At 45.2% G+C, this 25,561-nt stretch overlaps 1 protein-coding gene across 1 annotated transcript in view; it reads left to right on the plus strand.

The window, feature by feature from the left end:
- Positions 1-25,561, plus strand: part of Spon1 (spondin 1) — a 294,634-nt gene that overhangs the window by 251,884 nt on the left and 17,189 nt on the right. Inside the window, 1 exon segment of the mRNA NM_172067.2 lies at positions 19,795-19,859. Within this exon segment, the coding sequence (NP_742064.2) occupies positions 19,795-19,859 (65 nt within the window).

Consider the following 25,561-nt stretch of genomic DNA (forward strand, 5'->3'; position numbering starts at 1 on the left):
CTGATTTCCAGAATGGTTGTACCAGTTTGCAATCCCACCAACAATGGAGGAGTGTTCCTCTTTCTCCACATCCTCGCCAGCATCTGTTGTCCCCTGAGTTTTTGATCTTAGCCATTCTCACTGGTGTGAGGTGAAATCTCAGGGTTGTTTTGATTTGCATTTCCCTTATGACTAAAGATGTTGAACATTTCTTTAGGTGTTTCTCAGCCATTCGGCATTCCTCAGCTGTGAATTCTTTGTTTAGCTCTGAGCCCCATTTTTTAATAGGGTTATTTGTTTCCCTGTGGTCTAACTTCTTGAGTTCTTTGTATATTTTGGATATAAGGCCTCTATCTGTTGTAGGATTGGTAAAGATCTTTTCCCAATCTGTTGGTTGCCGTTTTGTCCTAACCACAGTGTCCTTTGCCTTACAGAAGCTTTGCAGTTTTATGAGATCCCATTTGTCGATTCTTGATCTTAGAGCGTAAGCCATTGGTGTTTTGTTCAGGAAATTTTTTCCAGTGCCCATGTGTTCCAGATGCTTCCCTAGTTTTTCTTCTATTAGTTTGAGTGTGTCTGCTTTGATGTGGAGGTCCTTGATCCACTTGGACTTAAGCTTTGTACAGGGTGATAAGCATGGATCGATCTGCATTCTTCTACATGTTGACCTCCAATTGAACCAGCACCATTTGCTGAAAATGCTATCTTTTTTCCATTGGATGGTTTTGGCTCCTTTGTCAAAAATCAAGTGACCATATGTGTGTGGGTTCATTTCTGGGTCTTCAATTCTATTCCATTGGTCTATCTGTCTGTCTCTGTACCAATACCATGCAGTTTTTATCACTATTGCTCTGTAATACTGCTTGAGTTCAGGGATAGTGATTCCCCCTGAAGTCCTTTTATTGTTGAGGATAGCTTTAGCTATCCTGGGTTTTTTGTTATTCCAGATGAATTTGCAAATTGTTCTGTCTAACTCTTTGAAGAATTGGATTGGTATTTTGATGGGGATTGCATTGAATCTGTAGATCGCTTTTGGTAAAATGGCCATTTTTACTATATTAATCCTGCCAATCCATGAGCATGGGAGATCTTTCCATCTTCTGTGGTCTTCTTCAATTTCCTTCTTCAGTGTCTTGAAGTTCTTATTGTACAGATCTTTTACTTGCTTTGTTAAAGTCACTCCGAGGTACTTTATATTATTTGGGTCTATTATGAAGGGTGTCGTTTCCCTAATTTCTTTCCCGGCTTGTTTCTCTTTTGTATAGAGGAAGGCAACTGATTTATTTGAGTTAATTTTATACCCAGCCACTTTGCTGAAGTTGTTTATCAGCTTTAGTAGTTCTCTGGTGGAACTTTTGGGATCACTTAAATATACTATCATATCATCTGCAAATAGTGATATTTTGACTTCTTCTTTTCCGATCTGTATCCCCTTGACCTCCTTTTGTTGTCTGATTGCTCTGGCTAGAACTTCAAGAACTATATTGAATAAGTAGGGAGAGAGTGGGCAGCCTTGTCTAGTCCCTGATTTTAGTGGGATTGCTTCAAGTTTCTCTCCATTTAGTTTAATGTTAGCAACTGGTTTGCTGTATATGGCTTTTACTATGTTTAGGTATGGGCCTTGAATTCCTATTCTTTCCAGGACTTTTATCATGAAGGGGTGTTGAATTTTGTCAAATGCTTTCTCAGCATCTAATGAAATGATCATGTGGTTTTGTTCTTTCAGTTTGTTTATATAATGGATCACGTTGATGGTTTTCCGTATATTAAACCATCCCTGCATGCCTGGGATGAAGCCTACTTGGTCATGGTGGATGATTGTTTTGATGTGCTCTTGGATTCGGTTTGCCAGAATTTTGTTGAGTATTTTTGCGTCAATATTCATAAGGGAAATTGGTCTAAAGTTCTCTTTCTTTGTTGTGTCTTTGTGTGGTTTAGGTATAAGAGTAATTGTGGCTTCGTAGAAGGTATTCGGTAGTGATCCATCTGTTTCAATTTTGTGGAATAGTTTGGATAATATTGGTATGAGGTCTTCTATGAAGGTTTGATAGAATTCTGCACTAAACCCGTCTAGACCTGGGCTCTTTTTGGTTGGGAGACCTTTAATGACTGCTTCTATTTCCTTAGGAGTTATGGGGTTGTTTAACTGGTTTATCTGTTCCTGATTTAACTTCAGTACCTGGTATCTGTCTAGGAAATTGTCCATTTCCTGAAGATTTTCAAGTTTTGTTGAATATAGGTTTTTATAGTAAGATCTGATGATTTTTTGAATTTCCTCTGAATCTGTTGTTATGTCTCCCTTTTCATTTCTGATTTTGTTAATTTGGACGCACTCTCTGTGTCCTCTCGTTAGTCTGGCTAAGGGTTTATCTATCTTGTTGATTTTCTCAAAGAACCAACTTTTGGTTCTGTTGATTCTTTCTATGGTCCTTTTTGTTTCTACTTGGTTGATTTCAGCTCTGAGTTTGATTATTTCCTGCCTTCTACTCCTCCTGGGTGTATTTGCTTCTTTTTGTTCTAGAGCTTTTAGGTGTGCTGTCAAGCTGCTGACATATGCTCTTTCCTGTTTCTTTCTGCAGGCACTCAGCGCTATGAGTTTTCCTCTTAGCACAGCTTTCATTGTGTCCCATAAGTTTGGGTATGTTGTACCTTCATTTTCATTAAATTCTAAAAAGTTTTTAATTTCTTTCTTTATTTCTTCCTTGACCAGGTTATCATTGAGTAGAGCATTGTTCAATTTCCAAGTACATGTGGACATTCTTCGTTGATTGTTATTGAAGACCAGTTTTAGGTTGTGGTGGTCCGATAGCACGCATGGGATTATTTCTATCTTTCTGTACCTGTTGAGGCCCGTTTTTTGACCAATTATATGGTCAATTTTGGAGAAAGTACCATGAGGAGCTGAGAAGAAGGTATATCCTTTTGCTTTAGGATAGAATGTTCTATAAATATCCGTTAGGTCCATTTGGCTCATGACTTCTCTTAGTCTGTCTACATCTCTGTTTAATTTCTGTTTCCATGATCTGTCCATTGATGAGAGTGGGGTGTTGAAATCTCCCACTATTATTGTGTGAGGTCCAATGTGTGTTTTGAGCTTTAGTAAGGTTTCTTTTACATATGTAGGTGCCCTTGTATTTGGGGCATAGATATTTAGGATTGAGAGTTCATCTTGGTGGATTTTTCCTTTGATGAATATGAAGTGTCCTTCCTTATCTTTTTTGATGACTTTTAGTTGAAAATTGATTTTATTTGATATTAGAATGGCTACTCCAGCTTGCTTCTTCTGACCATTTGCTTGGAAAGTTGTTTTCCAGCCTTTCACTCTGAGGTAGTGTCTGTCTTTGTCTCTGAGGTGTGTTTCCTGTAGGCAGCAGAATGCAGGGTCCTCGTTGCGTATCCAGTTTGTTAATCTCTGTCTTTTTATTGGGGAGTTGAGGCCATTGATGTTGAGAGATATTAAGGAATAGTGATTATTGCTTCCCGTTATATTCATATTTGGATGTGAGGTTATGTTTGTGTGCTTTCATTCTCTTTGTTTTGTTGCCAAGACGATTAGTTTCTTGCTTCTTCTAGGGTATAGCTTGCCTCCTTATGTTGGGCTTTACCATTTATTATCCTTTGTAGTGCTGGATTTGTAGAAAGATATTGTGTAAATTTGGTTTTGTCATGGAATATCTTAGTTTCTCCATCTATGTTAATTGAGAGTTTTGCAGGATACAGTAACCTGGGCTGGCATTTGTGTTCTCTTAGGGTCTGTATGACATCAGTCCAGGATCTTCTGGCCTTCATAGTTTCTGGCGAGAAGTCTGGTGTGATTCTGATAGGTCTGCCTTTATATGTTACTTGACCTTTTTCCCTTACTGCTTTTAATATTCTTTCTTTATTTTGTGCATTTGGTGTTTTGACTATTATGTGATGGGAGGTGTTTCTTTTCTGGTCCAATCTATTTGGAGTTCTGTAGGCTTCTTGTATGCCTATGGGTATCTCTTTTTTTAGGTTAGGGAAGTTTTCTTCTATGATTTTGTTGAAGATATTTACTGGTCCTTTGAGCTGGGAGTCTTCACTCTCTTCTATACCTATTATCCTTAGGTTTGATCTTCTCATTGAGTCCTGGATTTCCTGTATGTTTTGGACCAGTAGCTTTTTCCGCTTTACATTATCTTTGACAGTTGAGTCAATGATTTCTATGGAATCTTCTGCTCCCGAGATTCTCTCTTCCATCTCTTGAATTCTGTTGGTGAGGCTTGTATCTACAGCTCCTTGTCTCTTCTTTTGGTTTTCTATATCCAGGGTTGTTTCCATGTGTTCTTTCTTGATTGCTTCCATTTCCATTTTTAATTCCTTCAACTGTTTGATTGTGTTTTCCTGGAATTCTTTCAGGGATTTTTGCGATTCCTCTCTGTAGGCTTCTACTTGTTTATTAATGTTTTCCTGTGTTTCCCTAAGGGAGTTCATGTCTTTCTTGAAGTCCTCCAGCATCATGATCAAATATGATTTTGAAACTAGATCTTGCTTTTCTGGTGTGTTTGGATATTCCATGTTTGTTTTGGTGGGAGAATTGGGCTCCGGTGATGCCACGTAGTCTTGGTTTCTGTTGCTTGGGTTCCTGCGCTTGCCTCTCGCCATCAGATTATCTCTAGTGTTACTTTGTTCTGCTATTTCTGACAGTGGCTAGACTGTCCTATAAGCCTGTGTGTCAGGAGTGCTGTAGACCTGTTTTCCTCTCTTTCAGTCAGTTATGGGGACAGAGTGTTCTGCTTTCGGGCGTGTAGTTTTTCCTCTCTATAGGTCTTCAGCTGTTCCTGTGGGCCTGTGTCTTGAGTTCACCAGGCAGCTTTCTTGCAGCAGAAAAGTTGGTCTTACCTGTGGTCCCGAGGCTCTAGTTCGCTCGTGGGGTGCTGCCCACTGGCTCTCTGCAGCGGCAGCAACCAGCAAGATCTGTGCCGCCCCTTCCGGGAGCTTCAGTGCACCAGGGTTCCAGGTGGCCTTTGGTGTTTTCCTCTGGCGTCCGAGATGTGTGCACAGAGAGCAGTCTCTTCTGGTTTCCCAGGCTTGTCTGCCTCTCTGAAGGTTCAGCTCTCCCTCCCACGGGATTTGGGTGCAGAGAACTGTTTATCTGGTCTCGAGGGGCCTTATCTTACAGGTGACCTTGGTTCCCCTGAGTGCTCATGAGTGAAGACTACCTCCAGAAAGAGTGAAGATGTGACCTCACCCTGAGACAGCTCAATAACTAAGAGCCCCACTTTAGATTGTTCCTGTTACCAGGAAGTCGTCTGTGCTGGCCCAGGGTAGCATTGTACATGGGGTTGGAGATTATGAGCAGATATGCCTTGGCCCCTGAAACCAGCCAATGGTGCTCTATGAGAACACTTTGAGATGACCCATCATACGTGTACACTGTAAAATATAAAATGCTTACAGCCCTATAGAGAACCAAGAAAACGTTAACAGGAGTCACAACCCACCCCCCACCCCTGGTATCTCCCAGATCTTACCAGGAGACAGTAGAATGTCCAGAGGCTTCTGACCCTGTTGCTTCCACTCTGAAATTCCAGCAGTGTGACACTCCTTCTTTAGGGTCATAGTCACATTGTCTAGATCATCTCTAGATGTCCATGAAACTTGGGGAATGAAAGAACTTTCCTTTATTGAACTCCACTCACTGTGCTTGAGCAAGCACATGCTAGGAGATAGCTCCTTTGCTAGGCATCTAGTGTGAACGTGTTGAGTGAACAAAGAATGAATTGAGACCGAGGGCCAAAAAAGGATGGATTGAGAGCTGAGGGGCATCTGAAAGGGTTTTCAAAAGAGCCGTTTGTGAGGGCCCAAGGGATAATAGGAAAAGGATCCTGCCCAGAAGTGCCTGAGACAGCTGGGCACGTTGGGTAATGGGTAGTGTCCAGTGTTTCATGGAAGGCAGTGCATGGTAGAATTGCTCTTGGGAAAGAGTCTGCATATCTTTCTAATGTTCATCTCCCCTTTCCACCTATTATCTCTCTTAATCCTGATGCATCCTAGCCCATACTGATGCATCCTAACCCATACTGATGTATACTAGCCCATACTGATCACCCTAGCCCACTAGATACTAGACGTCGGGCTCCAGGAGGCTAGGGATGATGTCTACTGCACTGCCTCCCATCCCCAGCCCAGTTCACCCATGAAGGAGCTCCTTTAATATGGTTCCAGATAAAGAACCAAGATCAGAGAGGATAGCAGTTTCCTTAAACAAGAACAGCTCTTAATTAAATAGTGGAGCCAAGAACCAGGACCCCGGCTGCTCTATTCCACCACACCGCTCCTTAACTTCGGCTCTGTGATGGTATGATAATAAGCAAAAATGGAATTTTTACTCATGGAACCTGTATGATAGTAGATAGACTGGAAGGGGGCCCCCCCTGTATATATATATGAGAGCATCCAAAATTCCTGGTGTGGACCTTCACTTAGAGCCAAGCAACCCCCCAAAGTTTCTCCTATTCTCTCCCCAAGTCTGTGGAGGGTCTCTGGAATGGAAAGGGTTAAGCTCCCACCACTTAGCGGAGCTGTTACTTTGCATTTAAATAGCACCATTCAGGAAAGCAACATTCCCAGGAATCTGATTTGCTCCTAATCTGCTGAGCACCTGAAGGGTACTGGCTTCCAGGCTAGGTCATTTGGAGCTTCATTACTTAATAATTTGAAAGCTTCTTATGGAAATCAGCGGATAAAGGGAGATGATGAAGCGAAATGTTATTATATTTAAGGACCCAGCAAAACAGGCTGCCAAGACCATCCCTGGGTCAGACGCTCTTGCTGGGGAAGGCGAGATGTTGATGCTCAGAGGATGCCTTCTCATTCCTTTTGAGACTGCTTTTATTTGAAAGACATTCTTTTCCTAACAAAGACTAACAGGCTTTGAAATCGTCAAGAAAAAAATCCATCAGCGGCCGCCTTAGGAGTTCTACTCTTCATTGGCTCTCCTGCCCCTCTGCCCGCACTTCTGGCTGCTGCTCTGTTGTCCACCTGCCTGCGGCTCCGAGATAGTCATCCTCCAACCAATGCAGCATCGGTGCCACTCTCAAAACTCTTTATCCCTGCCCAGTTGAAAAAGAAACGTGGGAAGGAGAATGAGAAGAAAAAAGCAAAAGGAATTGCCCAGAATCCTCCCAGCCCCTCTGTCCTGCTGTCCTGCATCTTCACTTCCGCTTCCTCGGTAGATTGCACCCTTTGACTACAGAATCGCCAGATAGCATTCATTCCTGTGCTAAAAAGTAACCCTCGGTCCTCGGTCACTGCCATCTGTCTTGCTTCCCTTTCCAGGGGAGCGCTAAAAAGGCAGGTGCCTGGAGCTGCTGCCGGCACACCTTTCCCCGTTTTCTTTCCTGAACCTGCTTCAGCGGCAGGTCTGGTGATGAACGGGAAGTGGTAGCCGCGCTTAGCAAGCAATAGGGTGGCAGTGGGCAGCAGGAAGACATGGGGACATCAGATGGAGTCCCCCTTCCCTATTCTTGAGGCTCCTGGCTCTTCCCCATCCTCGTCTCTGCTTCCCCTCACTCTAAAGTGAGCTATTCTGTGGTTCTACCATGGCTAAGATGCGTACCCGCTTCCTGGGCCTCTCTGGAGCCCAAGCCTCACAGTCTGGCTGCCCCTGATGGGTTCCCCTAGAGCCCCCTTAGCCCTCGGGTTTCATGCCCCGGGCCCTCAGCTCTTGGTGCGTCTAACATGAGTGAATGTGTGTTGAATCTCCCACTATCCTCCTGCACTTCCCTTCCCTTGTCGCCCATCTGGCACTGCAGTGGCAGTGTGACAACCAGTGTCAGCCCACACCATCCCGTTCAATGTTATTTCCCACAGCTGCCAGCAGACCTCTCTAAGAATGCACACCTGATCGCGGTTCTCTTTTGTTCACAAACCCTTCACTTGGAACAAGACCCTTTAACCTCCCCCCAACCCCACCTCCCACCCCCAGGAAAGGCAGCAAAGGCTCAGACTTCCTCTAGTCTGCCACTAGTGATTTAATTAGCGAATCCATTATTCATCCCTTAAATATTCTCTGCAAGCCGCCTGTGTGTAGGGATTGGTACTGGGGTTACAGGTTAAGCGGTTCATTGGCTCTACCGCTGGCTTCAGAGCTGGAACCTGTCCTGGGGGGATACAAGGTGGGGCTGAGAAACAGGTCAACAGTGTCAAGAGCTATGCCACTGAGATCACACAGGTGCTCCCAAGCTCTTCTGGTTAGAGGCATCTCCCACCAGCCCTGGTATGAGGTGTGGCCCCTGCTGGGCATGAATTTACTGTCAGCTCCAAGAAAATTAGTGTCGCCTACCCTGGCCCTCATCTACCTATCACAGGCACAAAGGTTTCCCTCTTCACTGGAGATGGGGAGAAGGCGGGAGGTGGAGCTTCAGAAGAACAACTAACAAGGACCTGGTGACAAAGGAGTGACGTGATGCCCACCCCTTGTCTTCAGACTCTGAGGACAAGCGGGCTGTCATGAACACAATAAGGACACCATAAAAACCCAGAAAGTGGAGTTAAACCCAACCAAAGACAAGTGAATGTTGTAACCGGTGCACGTGGAAGGTAGGGCTTGGTGTAGTACAGGACCTCAGAGCTGCCAGCCCAGTACAGGCAGCCTTGGCTGGGCCACAGAGAGCAGTGAGCTGGGCCAGGGATGCTCGAAGGGCCCTTCCTCTCCTGCTCCATGATTGCCAAGCCACTTCCTCAAAAACATCTCAGGGAAAATTGTGATCTGCAAGCATTATGCAATTTTCCCATTGGAATTACAGGCTGTGTTTGAAAAGAAATAAAAAGAAATTGAATGTGAAATGCTTCCGTGCATATCCGAGGAGGGCTTCAGATACTTTCTCTAGCTCTGAAATAGCTGATCAGATGGCAACTTGGGATGGCAGCTGCTTCCTGAGGGGACAAGGCATCGAATGACACATGTGGCCAGCTGGGTCACTCCACTGGGATGCTGCGACCCTCATGTGGTGCTGAGCCTCAACCATAAAATTATTTCACTGCTACTTCATAACTGTAACCTTGCTACTGTTATGAACTGTAATGTAAATATCTGATATGTAGGATATCTGATATGTGACCTCCAAAGGGGTCACGACCCACAGGCTGAGAACCACTGTTCCAGAGGCAAATTCAGAACCCGTGAGCTCAGCTACACATGTTAGTTACTTCTTTGTGCTAGGACAAAATCTCTGATGAGTGTGACTTGAGGAAGGTGGGGTTTATTTTGGCTCACGGTATGAGAGTACCGTTGTCCGTCATGACCCAGGCAACAGGATCTGGAGTCAGCTGGTCACGGAGCAAGAAAGCAGAGAGAGATAAATGTGGTGTTCTCTGCTCACTTTTTTCTTTTAATTCAGTCCAGCTCTGGAATGGTACTGTTCACACATGGATGGGCCATCCGTCTTCAATTAACCCAATCTAGAAAAGCTCTTTGAGACTTGAAGTTTGTCTCCTCTGTGAGTATAGGTCCTCTGAAGTTGACAAGCAGTATGAACCATGACACCTGGGGTCAGCAACCAGCCCCTGTGAGCTACCCTTCCCCTCCTCTGACATCCTGGTGGCTCTCACACCTCTGCCTCTGTTCTCAACTGCTCCTGCTGATACCCAGCTTGGCTATCGTGGTGTCGTGGTCCTAGCCCCATGGTAGGCCAATACCGTGCAGGCGAATTGGGGATGCAGAGGACACAGGCCTCTTGCTCATCCTAACCTCTCATTCAGCACTGTACAGCAGTAAGCAAAGCAAAACCCTTCCAGCAGGGAGGGGATGGAAACTAAATCAGCAGATACTCAGGAAGCTGCCTGTGCCAGATGTTACAGAGAAAAATCTATTCAGGTAAAAAGATGAGGATGTTGGATGGAGGAGACATGGGGAACTGTGTGGTCATCAGAGGTTTCATTGAGAAGGGGACATTTGAGTGAAAAGCTGGAGGAGAAGGAACGATTACTCTAAGATCTGGGAGAGCAGCATTGATAGGACAGCAAGTTCAAAGGGCACCTGGCATTAAGGGAGCAGGGGACAGCAAGTTCAAAGGGTACCTGTCATGTTAGAAGTAAAGCCAGGAGTCTGTGATGTTGGAATACAGTGAAGAGAAGAAACATGCGTAGTTAGAGAGGTATGGGGAAGAGAGGCAGCTTGTGAGGGGCCTGGCAAGGTCCCACCCACTGTGAGCTTCAAGGCCAGAGGATTTTGACCAAAAGAGCAGCATGATATGGCTGCCACATGAGGGATGGGAAAGGCCTATACGAAGGTTCTGTATTTGTTTTTAAATCATTTGCATAGTGGTGCCAGCAACAATTTGGCTCTGATGAGAGTCTTTGTGTGAATGTCACCTCAGGGGTGGGCCTGGGGGATAGGAGTGTGAGGAGCAGGGTCAAGAGAAAGGAGTCCCTTTTCAGAGAAAGATAAGAACCCTGGCCCAGCCTCATGACCATCTCCCCTTGAGAGCTGGAGGCTCTAACATTCACGCTTCCAGCTAATCTCATCAACTCCCACCAAACCTCAGCTCCCAGAGACCCATACCATCTCCCAACACTGCCACCCACTCATGGGGCTTCAGGGGACACTTAGGTTGTGGGCAAAGACCAGCAAAAGGCAGCGTGTAAAGAGACCTGCCAGAAGCAATTACAAAGCCATCTGGGAAAACAATGATGGAGGGTTGCCGGCTAGGTTGTCTGGACGTTTTGTAAGTAGATTTGACAGCATGTGCTGGATGTGGGGGTATGAGAAGGGCCTCAGGGGTGACCACCTGGAATGTTGGCATTACCACAGAATGGTTCAGGAAGGATGAGGAATGGCGAGGGAAGATAGAGTTAGTTCCAGGTGAAACGTCGCAAAGCTGATACCCAAACTCGAGCTCAGAGGCAAGGTTGGCATTCCTTATTGACACTCAGGCACAGGGGCTGGGGAAAAGGCTGGGCCTTAAGAGCTAGTGATGATCTTGCAGAGGAAGGGATTCGGTCCCCAGCATCTGTCAGTTAGCTTAAGCATCGAAGCTGGGCGGTGGTGGCACATGCCCAGCACTTGAGAGGCAGGGGCAGGCTGATCTCTGTGAATTCAAGGCCAGCCTCCTCTACAGAGAGAGTTCCAGGACAGCCTGTACACTACCAGGCTGCAGAGAAACCCTGTCTTGAAAGAGACAACAACAAAAAGAGTCTCCTACTCCACCTCCAGGAGATCTGGCATCTTCTTCTGGCTTCCATGAACTGCATTCATACACACACACACACACACACACACACACACACACACACACTAAAAAGTATCCTCATGTACAGTTGATTGTGTAAGGCTTGGATTAGATGAAATTACCAAGGCCGAGTGCGCAGCACATGAAGACGAGGGCCGAGGTTGGGCCCGACTACGTCTGGAGGTTAGTGAAGGTGATCCATGGAGAAGACCAGGAAAGAGCAATGATGAGGAAGTGAGGAGGCAGTGAGCCCAGGACTGTGTGGAAAGAGGAGGGAGCGGTCCCTTGCACCAGGCACAGCTTGAGTCCCCTTAGGTTCAGCTTCTGCCTTTGTCATGGGTTGGTCATCGATGACCTTCCTCCATGAGAACAGTTTTGGAGGAGGTGAGTCCAAGTTACCTCATCTGACATCTGAAGAGCCTATAGCCGCTTGCCTCCAAGGACCCCAGTGATCCTCCAAGGACCCAGGAGATCCAAGGCAAAGTGCAGAGCGCCACCAGCAAGTTCCTGTCCTTATTTATAACCCAATAAATGAAAGCCTACCAAAACGATGGCGGTCTACCGCTAGGCACAATTGATTTTTAAGGATGTGACAGTCCTGTTATCACCTCATAGAAAAGGGTCATTTCCAGCTGTTCATCACCGGATGCCACCAAGGGAAAGAGCTACCTGCAGAACTGGAAGCCATCAGACACCAGGGTTTTATGAGAGTAACTGGGAATTCTGGGAAAGGAGAGAAGCCGACAAAGGAGACAAACAGTGCTCAAGGGATTTCCGCCTACGGCCTAGGCTTTTCCTCAGAGAGAAACCTCATGGAAGTGTGCCTCATGGAAGGGGCTCCCTGAGGAAACTGCCTACTAGCGTCAGAGCAGCTCTGGCTGAAATGGGTAAAGGGAAGTGTGTCGGAGGGGAGAAACTCAGACAAAAAGACGTGAGTTGTGGGGTCAGACATCCCTATGCTGGGATGTGTGTCCCTGGGTGGGTGGGAAGGCGTTCCTTAACTAATGGAAGAAGCACATTCCCATACGGAAGGAGGCTGAGTCACCACAGGTGCCTTTGGTGGTGTAGGGCTTCCTTCTTTGGGGTAGGACTTCTTCCTCCCAACTTCAGAAGCCTACCACACCCTCCATCCCCACCCACACAAACCAACAACAGCCACTGTTCCTATCAAAACTCGGCAATGCTATCTTTAAGGTTATTGTGAACACTGTCTGCTGAGCCTCCTGTTGCTTCTTCGATCTTCTGAACCCAGAGCCTCTAGGACTTGCCTAAGGGGCAGTGTGAAGACACGAAGCCAGCTCTCCCAGGCTGCCCTCTCCCCTCGATACCTGGAATCATCCTGGAGCTTAAGCTCTGGTCAGCCATCTGGGAAACTAGTTTAACCAAGTGTGTGTGTGTGTGTGTGTGTGTGTGTGTGTGTGTGTGTGTGTGTGTGTGTGTGTGTGTGTCTGTGTGTGTGTGTGTCTGTGTGTGTGTGTGTGTGTGTCTGCCTTGCTAAAGAATTTAGATTGAATGGAGTACTGTGTACAGATAAGAGGCAAGCTGCCTGGTGCATGGCTTTTGAAACTTTTCCACTCAAAAGCCCCTTCTGTAGGAGAAATCTTTACACAACTCTGGGTGTGAAGGTATGTAAGATAGGTATGGAAACTCCTTTCTGACGATGACCCATGACAAATCTTACTTTAAAACAATTTGTTGAGCGTATTTAATCTAGCCATTCACTAAAGAGTAAATTCACTGGTGAGGTAGCTGTGCTTGTTTGTTTTTGCATAAAAAATTAAACTTTTGTCCCCGCCAGCGGGGACCCAGTTATTCAGGGTCCCAAAGAGGCTTTCTACCTGTGGGCCAAAATGGGGGTGAAGAGAAGAAGGAGACCAAGCAAAAGTTCTGTTGTCAAGGTCTCGTTTATTGGGATGAACATTGCAGCTTGTAAGGCTTTCAGGTAGGGGGAGTGACCTTTGTGAAATATGAAGGAGGGGGAGATGAGGGTATAGGCAGTGATAGCTGGAGGCAAAGAAGTCAGGCGATGAGGTCAGGTGGTGGAGACACTGGGTGTTGACTGAGGAGATAACTGGTATCTGCTCGAGCTGAGGCATCCCTTGAATGTTATACTCCTGTGCCGTAAATTCATGGGAGAGGCTTTGTCCAACAATCTTAAGATTTATGGCAGTCATCTTAGGGGTGAGTCTCTGTGGCCAAACAGCCCAGAGTCACTTTGAACCATGCAGTCAAAAAGCGGCTAGGCCCAAATCCAATATGGCTCCGTGCAAACTTTGGCTGAATATTTGATTCTGGAAGATGTAGAGCATCTTCAACGTTTTCCAGGGTTGACTGACATTTTGATATTTTAATTGTCAGTGCTCAGATGGCCACTTCACATATATACACACCGCAAATGACTGAGGAGATTTTAGGGACATTTCAAAAATTGCTAAAAATTCTGTTCTTATCCCAAACCAAAATCAACGAAATAACTTTATATTAAAGTCAAGTCACAAGTCAAACAACAACTTTAAAAATCTGATACACAATACACTAATAAATATACTAATTTGATGTTTACATGCTGAGGGATGAGAATGGAACTATATTCTTCATTTTCCCTGACTGAACCAGTTTGTCTCTATCAAAGCAGAAAACACTGTATGTAACAACACTGCATTCCCTAGCACAATAGTTTTGAATCTGAGCCAAGCATCACTGGCCTTGTGTGGCCTGACATCCCACTGAGGGCAAGGAGCATACTGTGTGCTCAGAACTAAGGCTACAGTGAAGTCACTCAATAAAATAGAGGTGTGTACACCCAGAAACACTTTGGATTTATTAGGCCTCTTTTTTTTAAATACATTTTGCATTCATGTGGTCATTGTACATTCTGAAACCTTACCCTGAATAACAGCCCTCCCATTCAGTCCCATAATCCCTATGGGTCATGACATCATAATTTAAAAAGCTATAGCCTGACACATAAAAACAGTAAAGTCAGGTTGGAGAGATGGCTCAGAGGTTAAGAGCACCCGACTGCTCTTCCAGAGGTCTTGAGTTCAATTCCCAGCAACCACATGGTGGCTCACAACCATCTGTAATGGGATCTGATGCCCTCTTCTGGTGTATCTGAAGACAGCTACAGTGTACTTATATATAATAAATGAATAAATCTTTAAAAAAAAAAAAGAAAGAAAGAAAGAAAACTTGGATTTAAAAAAACAAAAAACAACAACAACAAAAAAAAAAAAACAGTAAAGTCACAGCTGTTGCTCCAGGTCCTTTCTCCCTCTGATCACCAGTTATATCCCAGTTCTTTTTTCTGGGAAGAGAAAGCTTGCTGGTACCCCCAGGAAGGGTGCCCAAGCTGATATCAAGATACAGGAAGCCTCGAAGAAAGGAGATAGATCGCCTTGGTGTATAACTGGGAGGTGAGGTCAAAGGTGAGGAATCAGACAGGTGCCAAGAAGGAGACTAGGAGCCAGGGAGGGAGGAGGTGACTGGCTCAGCCAGCATTGGAATCAGCCCTGACCCATCCCCACCTTCCACCACTGTCATTTCTGCCTCTCGCCTGCACCAGGCATGAACCCTCATCCCTCCGATCTGACTTGATCCCACAACCTGTTTAGAGCTGAGCTTTTCCCACATGGCCTAGTAGCTTGGTGTGAGTACAGCTGCCACATCTTCCAATGTGTTTACCAAAAGCAAAATGTGAGACAGACTCGAGTGACCTGCAGTTTCTATGGGGGAGTTTATTTTAATTGGCACATCTTTGGGAAAGTGCTAACAGCATCCAAACAAGGCCTACACTGTGGCTGCCTTGAAGTACTTCATTTGAAAAGTGTCCTATGGGAGGTGTGAAGGGGCTCGGAGGATCCTTGAAAGATCCTGGCTGCACCTTGGAGGCTTGTTAAAACAAGCTTTTCACTTAAGTCTGACGCATAGATTGCTTACTCTGAATTTAAGCCTGTTGTTCTTCAGAGTATGAAACAGAGCTCCAGGGGCCCGTCCATGCTTCCTTGACCACAGAAACCTCCCCTCCGCTGTTCACTGAGACTTGGAGCTCAGCTGTTTACAAGGAAGCTCTCCTGGGGCGCTGTGGCCTCCACCCTGAACTGAGAGCATCTCCAAGCCAAGCTGCTCACTGCGAGTGCACCTGCAGAGTGAGGCTGATATTCCTGCAGTGCTCTGTACCAACAGCTCATGTGACCAATGCCATGTAGTTCTCTTGACAGTCCCATGTCACATGTGAGAAAACTGAGCAGGGTCGACAGACTTGCAAATGTCCCAGAATTAGCCAATGGTATAGTCAGGTTTGTTTCCTCCGTAGCTGGGGTGTGCAAAGCTGTGAGGAGCTGGATATACTTATATTTATTCAGGAATATATTCATTGATCCAGGCATTTGGAAGGCCCCAGCACAGTTTTAAATGTCTTCATTTTTTGGTCATTCAATGACAGAACACTTGGGTGTGTAAAATTGGCACACGAATCTTCATTCTTCTGTCACTTACAGAAACAGTTAAATATTAACTAGCCACTGCTAATGGGCTAATGGATGGTTATTTTATACACACACACACATACATACACAAATACACACACAGATACATACACACATACACACATATACACATACACACACAAATACACAAACATACATACACACATACCCACACAAATACACACACATACACATACACACACATACACATACCCACACGCATACATGCACACACACAAATACATACGCACACACCCACACAAATACACATACAGATACATACACAAATACACACATATACACATACACACACATGCACACACAAATACACAAACATACATACGCACACACCCACACAAATACACACACACATACACACACATACACACACATACACACCACAAATACACACACCCAAATACACAAACGCACACACACAAATATACACACACATACACATACACACACATACACACACCCACACACATACATACACACCCACACAAATACACACATACACACACACGCGCGCGCGCGCGTGCGCGCGCGTGTATTTTAAGCAGGGTGTTACCCATCTGTAGTTCTAAACCTCAGGAGTCTCAGATAGCAAGGTCACAAGTTCAAGACCAGCTCTGTGTACATAACAAGACTTTGTCTTTAAAAGAGAGGCCATTGGAGAGATGCCTCCATGGTTATGAGTACTTGCTGCCCTTCCAAGGAACTAACTTCAGTTCCCAGCACCTACACAAGACGATTCACAACCACCTGCAACTCCAGTTTCAAAGGCTCTGACACGCTCCACACACATGCACGCATGCACATAAAAACCAAAATAAAGAGGAAAGGCATTCTCTATGTACTATAAATATTGGGACATTTACTTTAAAGCATGTTTTTAAAGAATTAAAAAAATCTTCAAAAAGAAAATAAAAATAAATCACAAAAAAAGAAAGAAAGGCGTCATTTTTCTGAGGCCCAGCTATTTGGATGTGGTTATGCAAGTCAGGTTGTCTCCAGAGCCTTAGGACTTAGCGCATATCATAAACCTTGGTGCTCAGCAAAAATATTTAGGTGTTGGCTTTGCAGGGGCGTGTTTGTTTGCTTGCTTGTTTGTTTGTTTGTTTGGTTGGTTGGTTGGTTGGTTGTTTGGTTGGTTGTTTGGTTGGTTGGTTGGCTGGTTGGTTGGTTGGTTGGTTGGTTGGTTGGTTGGTTGGTTAGTTGGTTGGTTGAGTAGATAGTGATAGAATCTCTTCACATAGCCAAGGCTAGCCTCTAACTCAATGTCCTCCTGCCTCAGCCTTGTAAGGGTAGGGGGTTGTATTCTCGGGTATATATTTTCTATATATAAAGGTGTGGATTTCATATATAAAATGAATGGCCCAAAATATCCCTTTCTTATTTCAGTAAATAGCATGAATTATTACAAAAAGGGACCAAGTGTAAGCTGCGGCATAAGCTCAGATGAAACCATTTACAGCAAGGAGCTGTCCTGCCCACACACATGGACCCAGCATCCCAAGAACATCTGTACACTGAAAGGGATGCAGATAAATAAAGCAGTAATGAAGGGTCTGGACTACTGTTGCTGGGTAATATACAGCAGAAGCAAAATCAATATGTCATTAGCTAGGACCCGAAAACCATGATTTAATTGTAAAGCAAGGTGAATCTGTAGGGTCAGCTGGCTCCATGGCTACCTCAACTTCACCCACGTTGATTTAATTTCTTTAGTGAGGTATTTCTCAGGAGACGGCCTCTCGTTACTCAGATCCGGCATCTTGGACTTATTCGATGTGGTGAACTGGCTCACCCTCATGATTTGAAGGTTTTTCAGCACTTGAAAATATTAATCGTGAGCTACGCTGTTTGGTATATATTCTATAGAGTCTATAGAATGTTCTGAGAGAAATTTTCTCATGATGCAGTGTTAAAGAAAAAGGGTGAAATGCAGGGTACAAGGCAAGTTTCAGAATAGGGAGGGCTTCGTGAGGGAAGGTGTATATAGTCCACACAAGCACAACAGTTGTTGCGTATGCGTCATAAGAGGCCTGGAAGGATGCGTGTGAAGCTGTACCATCCTGGAGGAGGGAGAGGAGACGAAGGCAGGGTAGGTGCTAAGCAGGATGTACCCAACATTTACACGGTGTGCTCCTGTGATGCTGAAATTTTTCCACAGTAAGCACATGTTATTCTGAAATTGATAAGTGAACAAGAAAGTAATTCCAGCTCTAGATGTGGGGCAGGGGTCCACATGGTCCAAGGTCGAGAAAGAAGGCGAGATCAGGGATAGCTGATGATGGCTCCAGGTGGGGAAGAGTGCGGCCAGGTTTGTGGATATGAACACAGAGGGTATCTGGTCCTGTCAGGGGTGAGGGGCAAGAGATCGGGGGAGCTGGTGCTGTTCCTCATCTGCTCAGGTATCTGGTGTGTGTAACCTGGATACAGGAGTGAGTCTGAAGGCAGAGGAGGGCCCCATGTGGACTTTCTATGGGTGTTGAAGGAGATGCAGAGTTGACACTGTAGAAATGGTCTTGTGTATGGCTTGATGGTGAGCAGCTTCTGTTAGCCCTTCCCCAAAAGACACATTGTAAAAAAACATACAAATCTTCTAGGAGAAATGGGATCACTCAGGAGGTCTTCCTTAAGACCCATGCAAGTGTGTGTGTGTGTGTGTGTGTGTGTCTGTCTGTCTGTCTGTCTGTCTGTCTGCCCGTGTGTGTCTGTCTCTGTGTGTGTGTTGGTCTGTCTGTTTGTCTCTGTGTATGTGTGTGTTGGTCTATCTGTCTCTGTATATGTCTGTTGGTCTGTCTGTCTGTCTGTCTCTCTCTCTCTCTCTCTCTCTCTCTCTCTCTCTCTCTGTGTGTGTGTGTGTGTGTGTGGTTGTCTACACTCCCAGTGATTCTTCCCTCCACACACAATGGGCAGCCTAGGAAAAGCACTCAGAAAGAGGCTGTGAACTCTGCCACCTTTCCCACCTCCTGCCCTTCTCCTCACCCAACCCAAACCACCAGAGGTCCAGACTGAATTGGCTCTAGATAAAGCCCCCTTCCTCTCAGAGCCCTATGTATGACCCCTTCCCTGTTCCTAGTCAAGACCCTCAGGTCCTGGGGCAGAGAAAGGTTTTTATGATTGGCTGGGGGACTCTCTGGTCCCTTACTTTCAGCTTTCACTGTGTGCTGGGAGATGATCACCAGTTCATCCCAAATAAGTTCTAGGCACCTATTGCCAAGTCTGAGGACTGGAAAGTAGCTATGAGGCAGCCAAGCAAGGCTCTGCCCCCGCCCCCACCCCCACCCCCTGGAACCTGGAGCTCCGTGCAGTTATTAGCACAGCTCTTCCTGCCCCAGTTGGTGGCATTCTATTGTTCCTAGGTGTCCAAGTTGCTGGGCCCAGGCCAGGGAAAGGCAGCAACTGGAGCCAGTCAACTCTGATCAGAGGAGATCTCCATTAAGGATGACTCTGAGCTATGCAGACTGCTCCTGACACACTTCACTGAAAGTAAAAAAACAAATGAATCTCAATGTCAAGTCAAGCAAGATCCATAGGATTCTGATCTTGGTGGCAAACCACATGTTTGCCTTCAAACTATTAATTCTCAAATTCTTCCTCAGAAGTTATATGAGGTTCCCCATAATTCAATGATGTTCTAGACACTGTCTAATCAAAATAGAACAGAAGCCACAAGGGGAAAAGGTATGAGGGCTTTGTCCTGGCCTCCTTGTTTGGAGAAGAGGGTCTCCCCAGCAGAAGGGTGACAAGCACTCTGGTTGAAGGGTTGACCGCCTTACAGAGTTTGCTGACCAGTGTTGGCCGGGTCTCTGTGTCTGAATCCTAAGCTGGTGACTCAGCCCTTTATGCTGAACAAATAGGGAAGTCTAGTCAATAGAGGTGAAGTCTGGGTCATAGCTGGATCTAATGGGGGGATGGGCTAGACCACAGAACCAAGGTGTGACTGAGTGGGATTACCCACAGCCAGACTGAAAGCCCAGTGCCACCTCTTGGTGCTGCTGGGGTGAAATGGCTTCACAGCACACGAGGAAATAAAAAGGAAGCAGAAAGCCATCATTACACTAAATTCCTCCTCTTGCCAGAAGCCCAGCGCTCTACATTAAACATGTGTGGTTCTCTTGCAGAGTGATGAAGTCCTCACTGTCATCAAAGCCAAAGCCCAGTGGCCAGCCTGGCAGCCTGTCAATGTGTAAGTACCAAACAGACACTTGTCTTCCCTGCCACCCTAGCCTTGTCCTAGAAGCCACCTAGCTCAGGGTCACTTAATATTGGTTGTGCCATTAAAGTTAACAGTACCTCTCAGATGAGCAAGTCAGGGAAGTGTTGCCCATGTGGGAAGCTTTGTCTTCTTTGCCTCTGTTTCCCCAGTGGTTCTTCATCCACCACAGAGGACCCAACTGATTAACCGTGGCATGCTCCTTGTGCTCTCAGTCCGGCAGACTGAATACATACGTTCCAGGCCCTGGCAACACAGGTGTGCCCACTCTAAGCAATCCTGAGTTATGGGAAAACACACCTGTACTGGTCTCAGGTCTCAGACCCTCTCTTGTCTCTGTCAACTGTGTCTCGTGAAGAGTTTATATGCCCTAAAGTCTTTGGTGGCCCAGGGGTATGCTGTCCAATTTAAACTACCATGATCCCAGATGGGTGGATAGATGACCAAGAATAGATACAAGAGATGGATGGATGGATGGATGGATGGATGGATGGATGGATGGATGGGATAAGATAGATAGACAGACAGAGATAGACTAGAGGATGGATGGATATATGGATAGATGATAGACAGAATAGAAGATGATTGATAGAATGGAGGATGGATAGATAGATAGATAGATAGATAGATAGATAGATAGATAGACAGAGAGATAAACTAGAGGATAGATGGATATATGGATAAATGATAGACAGAATAGAGGATGATTGATAGAGTGGAGGATGAATGGATAGATAGGTAGATAGATAGATAGATAGATAGATAGACAGATAAATAGACAGATGATAGGTAGATAGATACATGATAGATAAATAGATAGACAGATGATAGATAAATAGATAGACAGATGATAGATAGACAGATAAATAGACAGATGATAGATAGATACATGATAGATAGACAGACAGATGATAGACAGATGATAGACAGACAGATGATAGATAGATAGACAGATGATAGATAGATAGACAGACAGACAGACAGATAGATGATAGATAGATAGACAGATAGATGATAGATAGATTGACAGATAGATAGACAGATAGATGATAGATAGATTGACAGATAGATAGACAGACAGATAGACAGATACATGATAGATAGACAGATACATGATAGATAGACAGACAGACAGATGATAGATAGACAGATGATAGATAGATAGACAGATGATAGATAGATAGATAGATAGATAGACAGACAGATAGACAGATGATAGATAGACAGATACATGATAGATAGACAGACAGATAGACAGATGATAGATAGGTAGATAGACAGACAGACAGGTGATAGACAGACAGATAGACAGATGATAGATAGATAGACAGATACATGATAGATAGACAGACAGACAGACAGATGATAGATAGATAGATAGATAGATAGATAGATAGATAGACAGATGATAGATAGATAGATGATAGATAGATAGATAGACAGACAGATAGACAGATGATAGATAGACAGATACATGATAGATAGACAGACAGACAGATAGACAGATGATAGATAGATAGACAGACAGACAGGTGATAGACAGACAGACAGGTAGGTAGGATTGATAGGATGGAGAGAGAGAGATCGGTTTGAGGAATACCTTTCCAAAGATGGCCCTTATTGAACTAGAACTCATCATGTCCAAAATGGAACTCTTCTCCTTCTCTTCAACCTAATCTTCACTGTGTGGGAGAGTGCACACTTTTAGTCCCAGCACTGGGGAGGCAGAAACAGACTCTTTGAGTCTGAAGCTAGCCTGGTCTACATAGTTAAGTTCTAGGTTAGGTGGGGCTATGCAGTAAGACTATCTAAAAAAATCACAAAGAAGCAAATAGCTCTACTCTTGTTTGTGTGGGGAAACATATAAAGTGCAGTGGCTCATAAAACCTCGTGTATTCTCCCTACTATCCTGCCAGCAGGTCCTTATCTGGCTCTCCTCTACCATCCGGTCAAACTAGTGCCAACCTTTTCTTCCTGACCTGCTTCAACTCATTCTATAATTTCCTATAATCAAATGCATCAACTACGCTGTTATAAGTGATCTTTTAGGAACCCAAACCTGCTGGGTTCCCCTCTTCTTAGCATCTTTCTATTCCCAAAAAATGTACATTCAGGAAGGGAAGGGGTTTCTTTTCCTGTCAGCATCCATAAGAACCCAGTTACCTCAGTTGGCACGGAGAGGAATTAATTCTGTCTGTCTCCCCTCACCGTGACCCTTTTACAGATGTCCCCTTTGTGACAGGCCCACTGTTACATTCTGGTCCACTTGAGGGCAGAATCAGAATATAAGACATACCCAGATGACTGGCCCTAACCCACCTCCTCCATTTCTAACAAGATTCTCAGATTCATTTTCTCACTTTCTAACACATTTCTTTCTTCTAGTCAAGCTTTTGATCAGCCTGAAATTAATAGCATAATATCAGTAATAAATTGACTCTTGTCTCACAATGACAGGAAACAAAATCCGACCTCTACTTTACCCCGAATCCTTCAAGCAATGACAACCCAAACACCTCATTGATTCAGTATATAGTTATTAAGATCCAAAGAAAGGCTCCGTCAAGGGGGCTGGGGAGACTGGGGTGAACAGAACTCTTCCTGGGCTGCAGTTCGGTGGGGAAAGATATTTAGCAAGCATGACCTATATGTAAAGAAAAGTCATGGCAAGGTCAGAATGAAGAAGAGTTCGGCACAGTCAAAGCATTAAAAGGCTGCTAGTTTCGGCATAACTAGATGCAGAATTCAAAGGTGAACTTCATGTGGGGCCGACTTATGCAACATTAAAAATTTAAGAATGGGGGGTTGGCTCAAGGCCCTGGGTTCGGTCCCCAGCTCCGAAAAAAAGAACCAAAAAAAAAAAAGCCAATAAAAATTTTAAGAATGGTAGGGTGGTCAGGAGGTTGGAGTAGGAGAGACATGGTCAAACCATATTATATAGTTGTATGACAATACCCTTGTGAAATCCAGTCCTCTGTACAATAAGTATACCAGCAAAACAAAAGCTTGTTTTAATTTTTATTTTAAAACACCTATTGACGAGTTTTCAGCAGAAGACTGGGATCAGACAGCATTTGAAAACCAAGGCAGTAGCAATGCCAAGGTCCCAATGTGAAACACTGAATGAGGTGGGAAGGGCAGGCCTGCAGCTGCAGGGAGCCGGGAGAGGTATGGGCCACTTCTGAAGGGACGGGGGAGGGGAAGAGGAAACAGACAGGTGCAGTGGTAAGCAGCAGCCCGTCAAGCTGACAGCTGTGGTGACAGACTGGGGGAAATGAGGGAGGAAGAGTGGTCAAAATGCCTCTCAGGTACGGAGCTGACCCAATCATAGAGCTGGCAGCCCCAGCCATGACTGGGGTCATTAGATGAAGTTTAAGGGGAAAGCCCATGAGATCAGCTCTGCCGATGACGTGTTGTTAAGATGTCCTAAAAACATTTCTATGAGGCCAAGTGCCCAGTTATATAGCTTTGAATTTCAGGGCTAAAAGTCTCTGCCGATGCAAAATGAGTCAACGATAAATGAGAGACTGCCTAAAGCCAGGATCAAATGCTGGGGTAAGGGGTTGGGGGGTTGAGGGGTGGGAGGACTAGCAGAAGGGGGTGACAGTGGAGGGAGGGATAGGAATTATGCTTAGGACAGAGTCCCCACTCTTCATGGTAAAGACCTGCCTTCAAATGAAACTAAAAAAGAACAGCACAAAGGTCCCCAAAGAAAGTATGGTTCCGTGGAACCTGAGAGGGCTGAGGAGCATGGCCGGCTAGGCCCTACCCAGCTGAGGCATGAAGTAAGGCTGCATAGCCAGGGCTGCATGGCTTGCTTTAGAGTCACAGGCATTAAGCTGGGGTAGAAGAAACCCTGCACGGTGCAGGGTGGGGCAGAGTGAGGTCTCCAGTCACAAACACTAACGATCCCTCAATCCTGCTGTAGAAGACTAAGGCTGGCTGGGCTGTAATCAACGAAAATCAACTTGAGTTTTTTGTGTGTGTTTGGGTGGCTCGGAGGTGTTTTGATTTTGGTGGGGAGGGTTGTTTCTTGTGTGTGTGTGTGTGTGTGTGTGTGTGTGTGTGTGTGTTTCTTCCAGCATGTAAAAGACATTCTGAAAGTTGAAAGAAGTATTATTTGGGGAATATCTTCATCTATCCCCCAGGCTTCCTGAGACCCAGTGGAAACAAACAAACAAAAGTTAAAAAGAAAAAGCAAAACAAAACAAAAACTTAATTGATGGCAACCTCAGCTCCCAGACATCCCAAACCTTCCACCCCACACTACGGCTCAGCTCATTAAGGGAAAGGAATTTTCCTAAACCCTCTATTCCCCTTTCCTTTCCAAATCTCATTAGGAAGTCAAATTAGGAAGCCTGCACGAAGCCAGGTTTTGTTTTGCACTAACAACCCCACCCCCACCCCCTCCCCCACCCCCTCACCCCCAAGCCTGCCTGTTGGAGGTTAATGGGATTCCAGCCTCTTCACCCAGTGGAAAAGCCAGGGTGACCTACTTTGCAAAACACTGCCTGTTGAAAGTGACTCTTTTTTCAGCAGTCTTCATCCGCATTCCCAGCACCCCTTCACAAAGGGCAGGAGTGAGTGAACAAATCAGCGGGTAACATGTTTAATTCAATAAATCAAGCCAGAGCCCTGACAGCCCAGCGTTCAGGTAGAGTCAGGAAAAGACAAATTCTGAGCAAAGCCACATCCTTCACTGGCTCCTTACAAACGCAAGTGGAAAACAGCTCTTACAAATCATTCTGAATTTGCACTGCTCCAGGGTGGTCTGAATGCTAAGAATTACTGGAACTTTAAAGATACTCATCTCCTGGAAAGGACTGTCATTCCCCCCAAATTATTCCCATCCGTTCCACTTGGTTATCTCTTGCTTAGACCATGGCCCATGTTTGGGAGGTCAGCGGTGCAAAGACTGGGTCAACTTCTCCAGAAATGAAACCAGAAACATCTTCCTTTTAAATCAGCCCTAGGGTTTCAAGGCCCCTCTTGCCTTCTAGCAGGAGTCACCTGGGTCCGTCCACGCCCCTGGGGTAGTAAAGGAACGCGGACTAGAGCAGGTGGCGGAGCTGCGTGTCCAGATGGACTTGGAATCCCAAATGCCTTCTGGTTAGAAACTAATGTTGCAAGAACTTGACAAACCCTGATCGGCCAACACGGGCTTCATCCTAATGTATGGCTTGGGCGCTCCCTAGTGGCGTAACAGAGTTCCTGCACTTGAGAAAACAAAATCACGAGACAAAAGTAAACCTTTCATGAACTAAATACTGAGTCTCACTGGTGTGGATTTGTAACTTAGAAGACAAGAACCAAAGTGCAGATGGATCATAAAATCATTTCTTGCCTCTTTTCCTCTGTAGTGTTTTGGGAAGCTTTGTTGAAAATGACACATAGGACTGTCAGGGACCAAGGAGAAGCAATTTCTTCACAATAAGTACAACACTCCCATCTTGCAGGTTTAGTAACTGCAAAGAAAAGTGAGGTTAAAGCACTCCCTCCTGTGCACCACACCCTCTCAGAGGTTAGAGAAGCCATTTCTTCACATGCCCACTTATTTTTAATTTGTGTATGTGTAAATTGTTCATTCCTGGGACTGGGTCTTTTTCTCAGAGACTTGGCTTATGGATGTATAGATGTTGACACTGTTCAATTCTGCTGGATGGGGACATTTTTTA

Source organism: Rattus norvegicus, chromosome 1 (assembly GCF_021556685.1).
Source record: "Rattus norvegicus strain SHRSP/BbbUtx chromosome 1, alternate assembly SHRSP_T2T, whole genome shotgun sequence".
NCBI classification, from domain to species: Eukaryota; Metazoa; Chordata; class Mammalia; order Rodentia; family Muridae; genus Rattus; species Rattus norvegicus.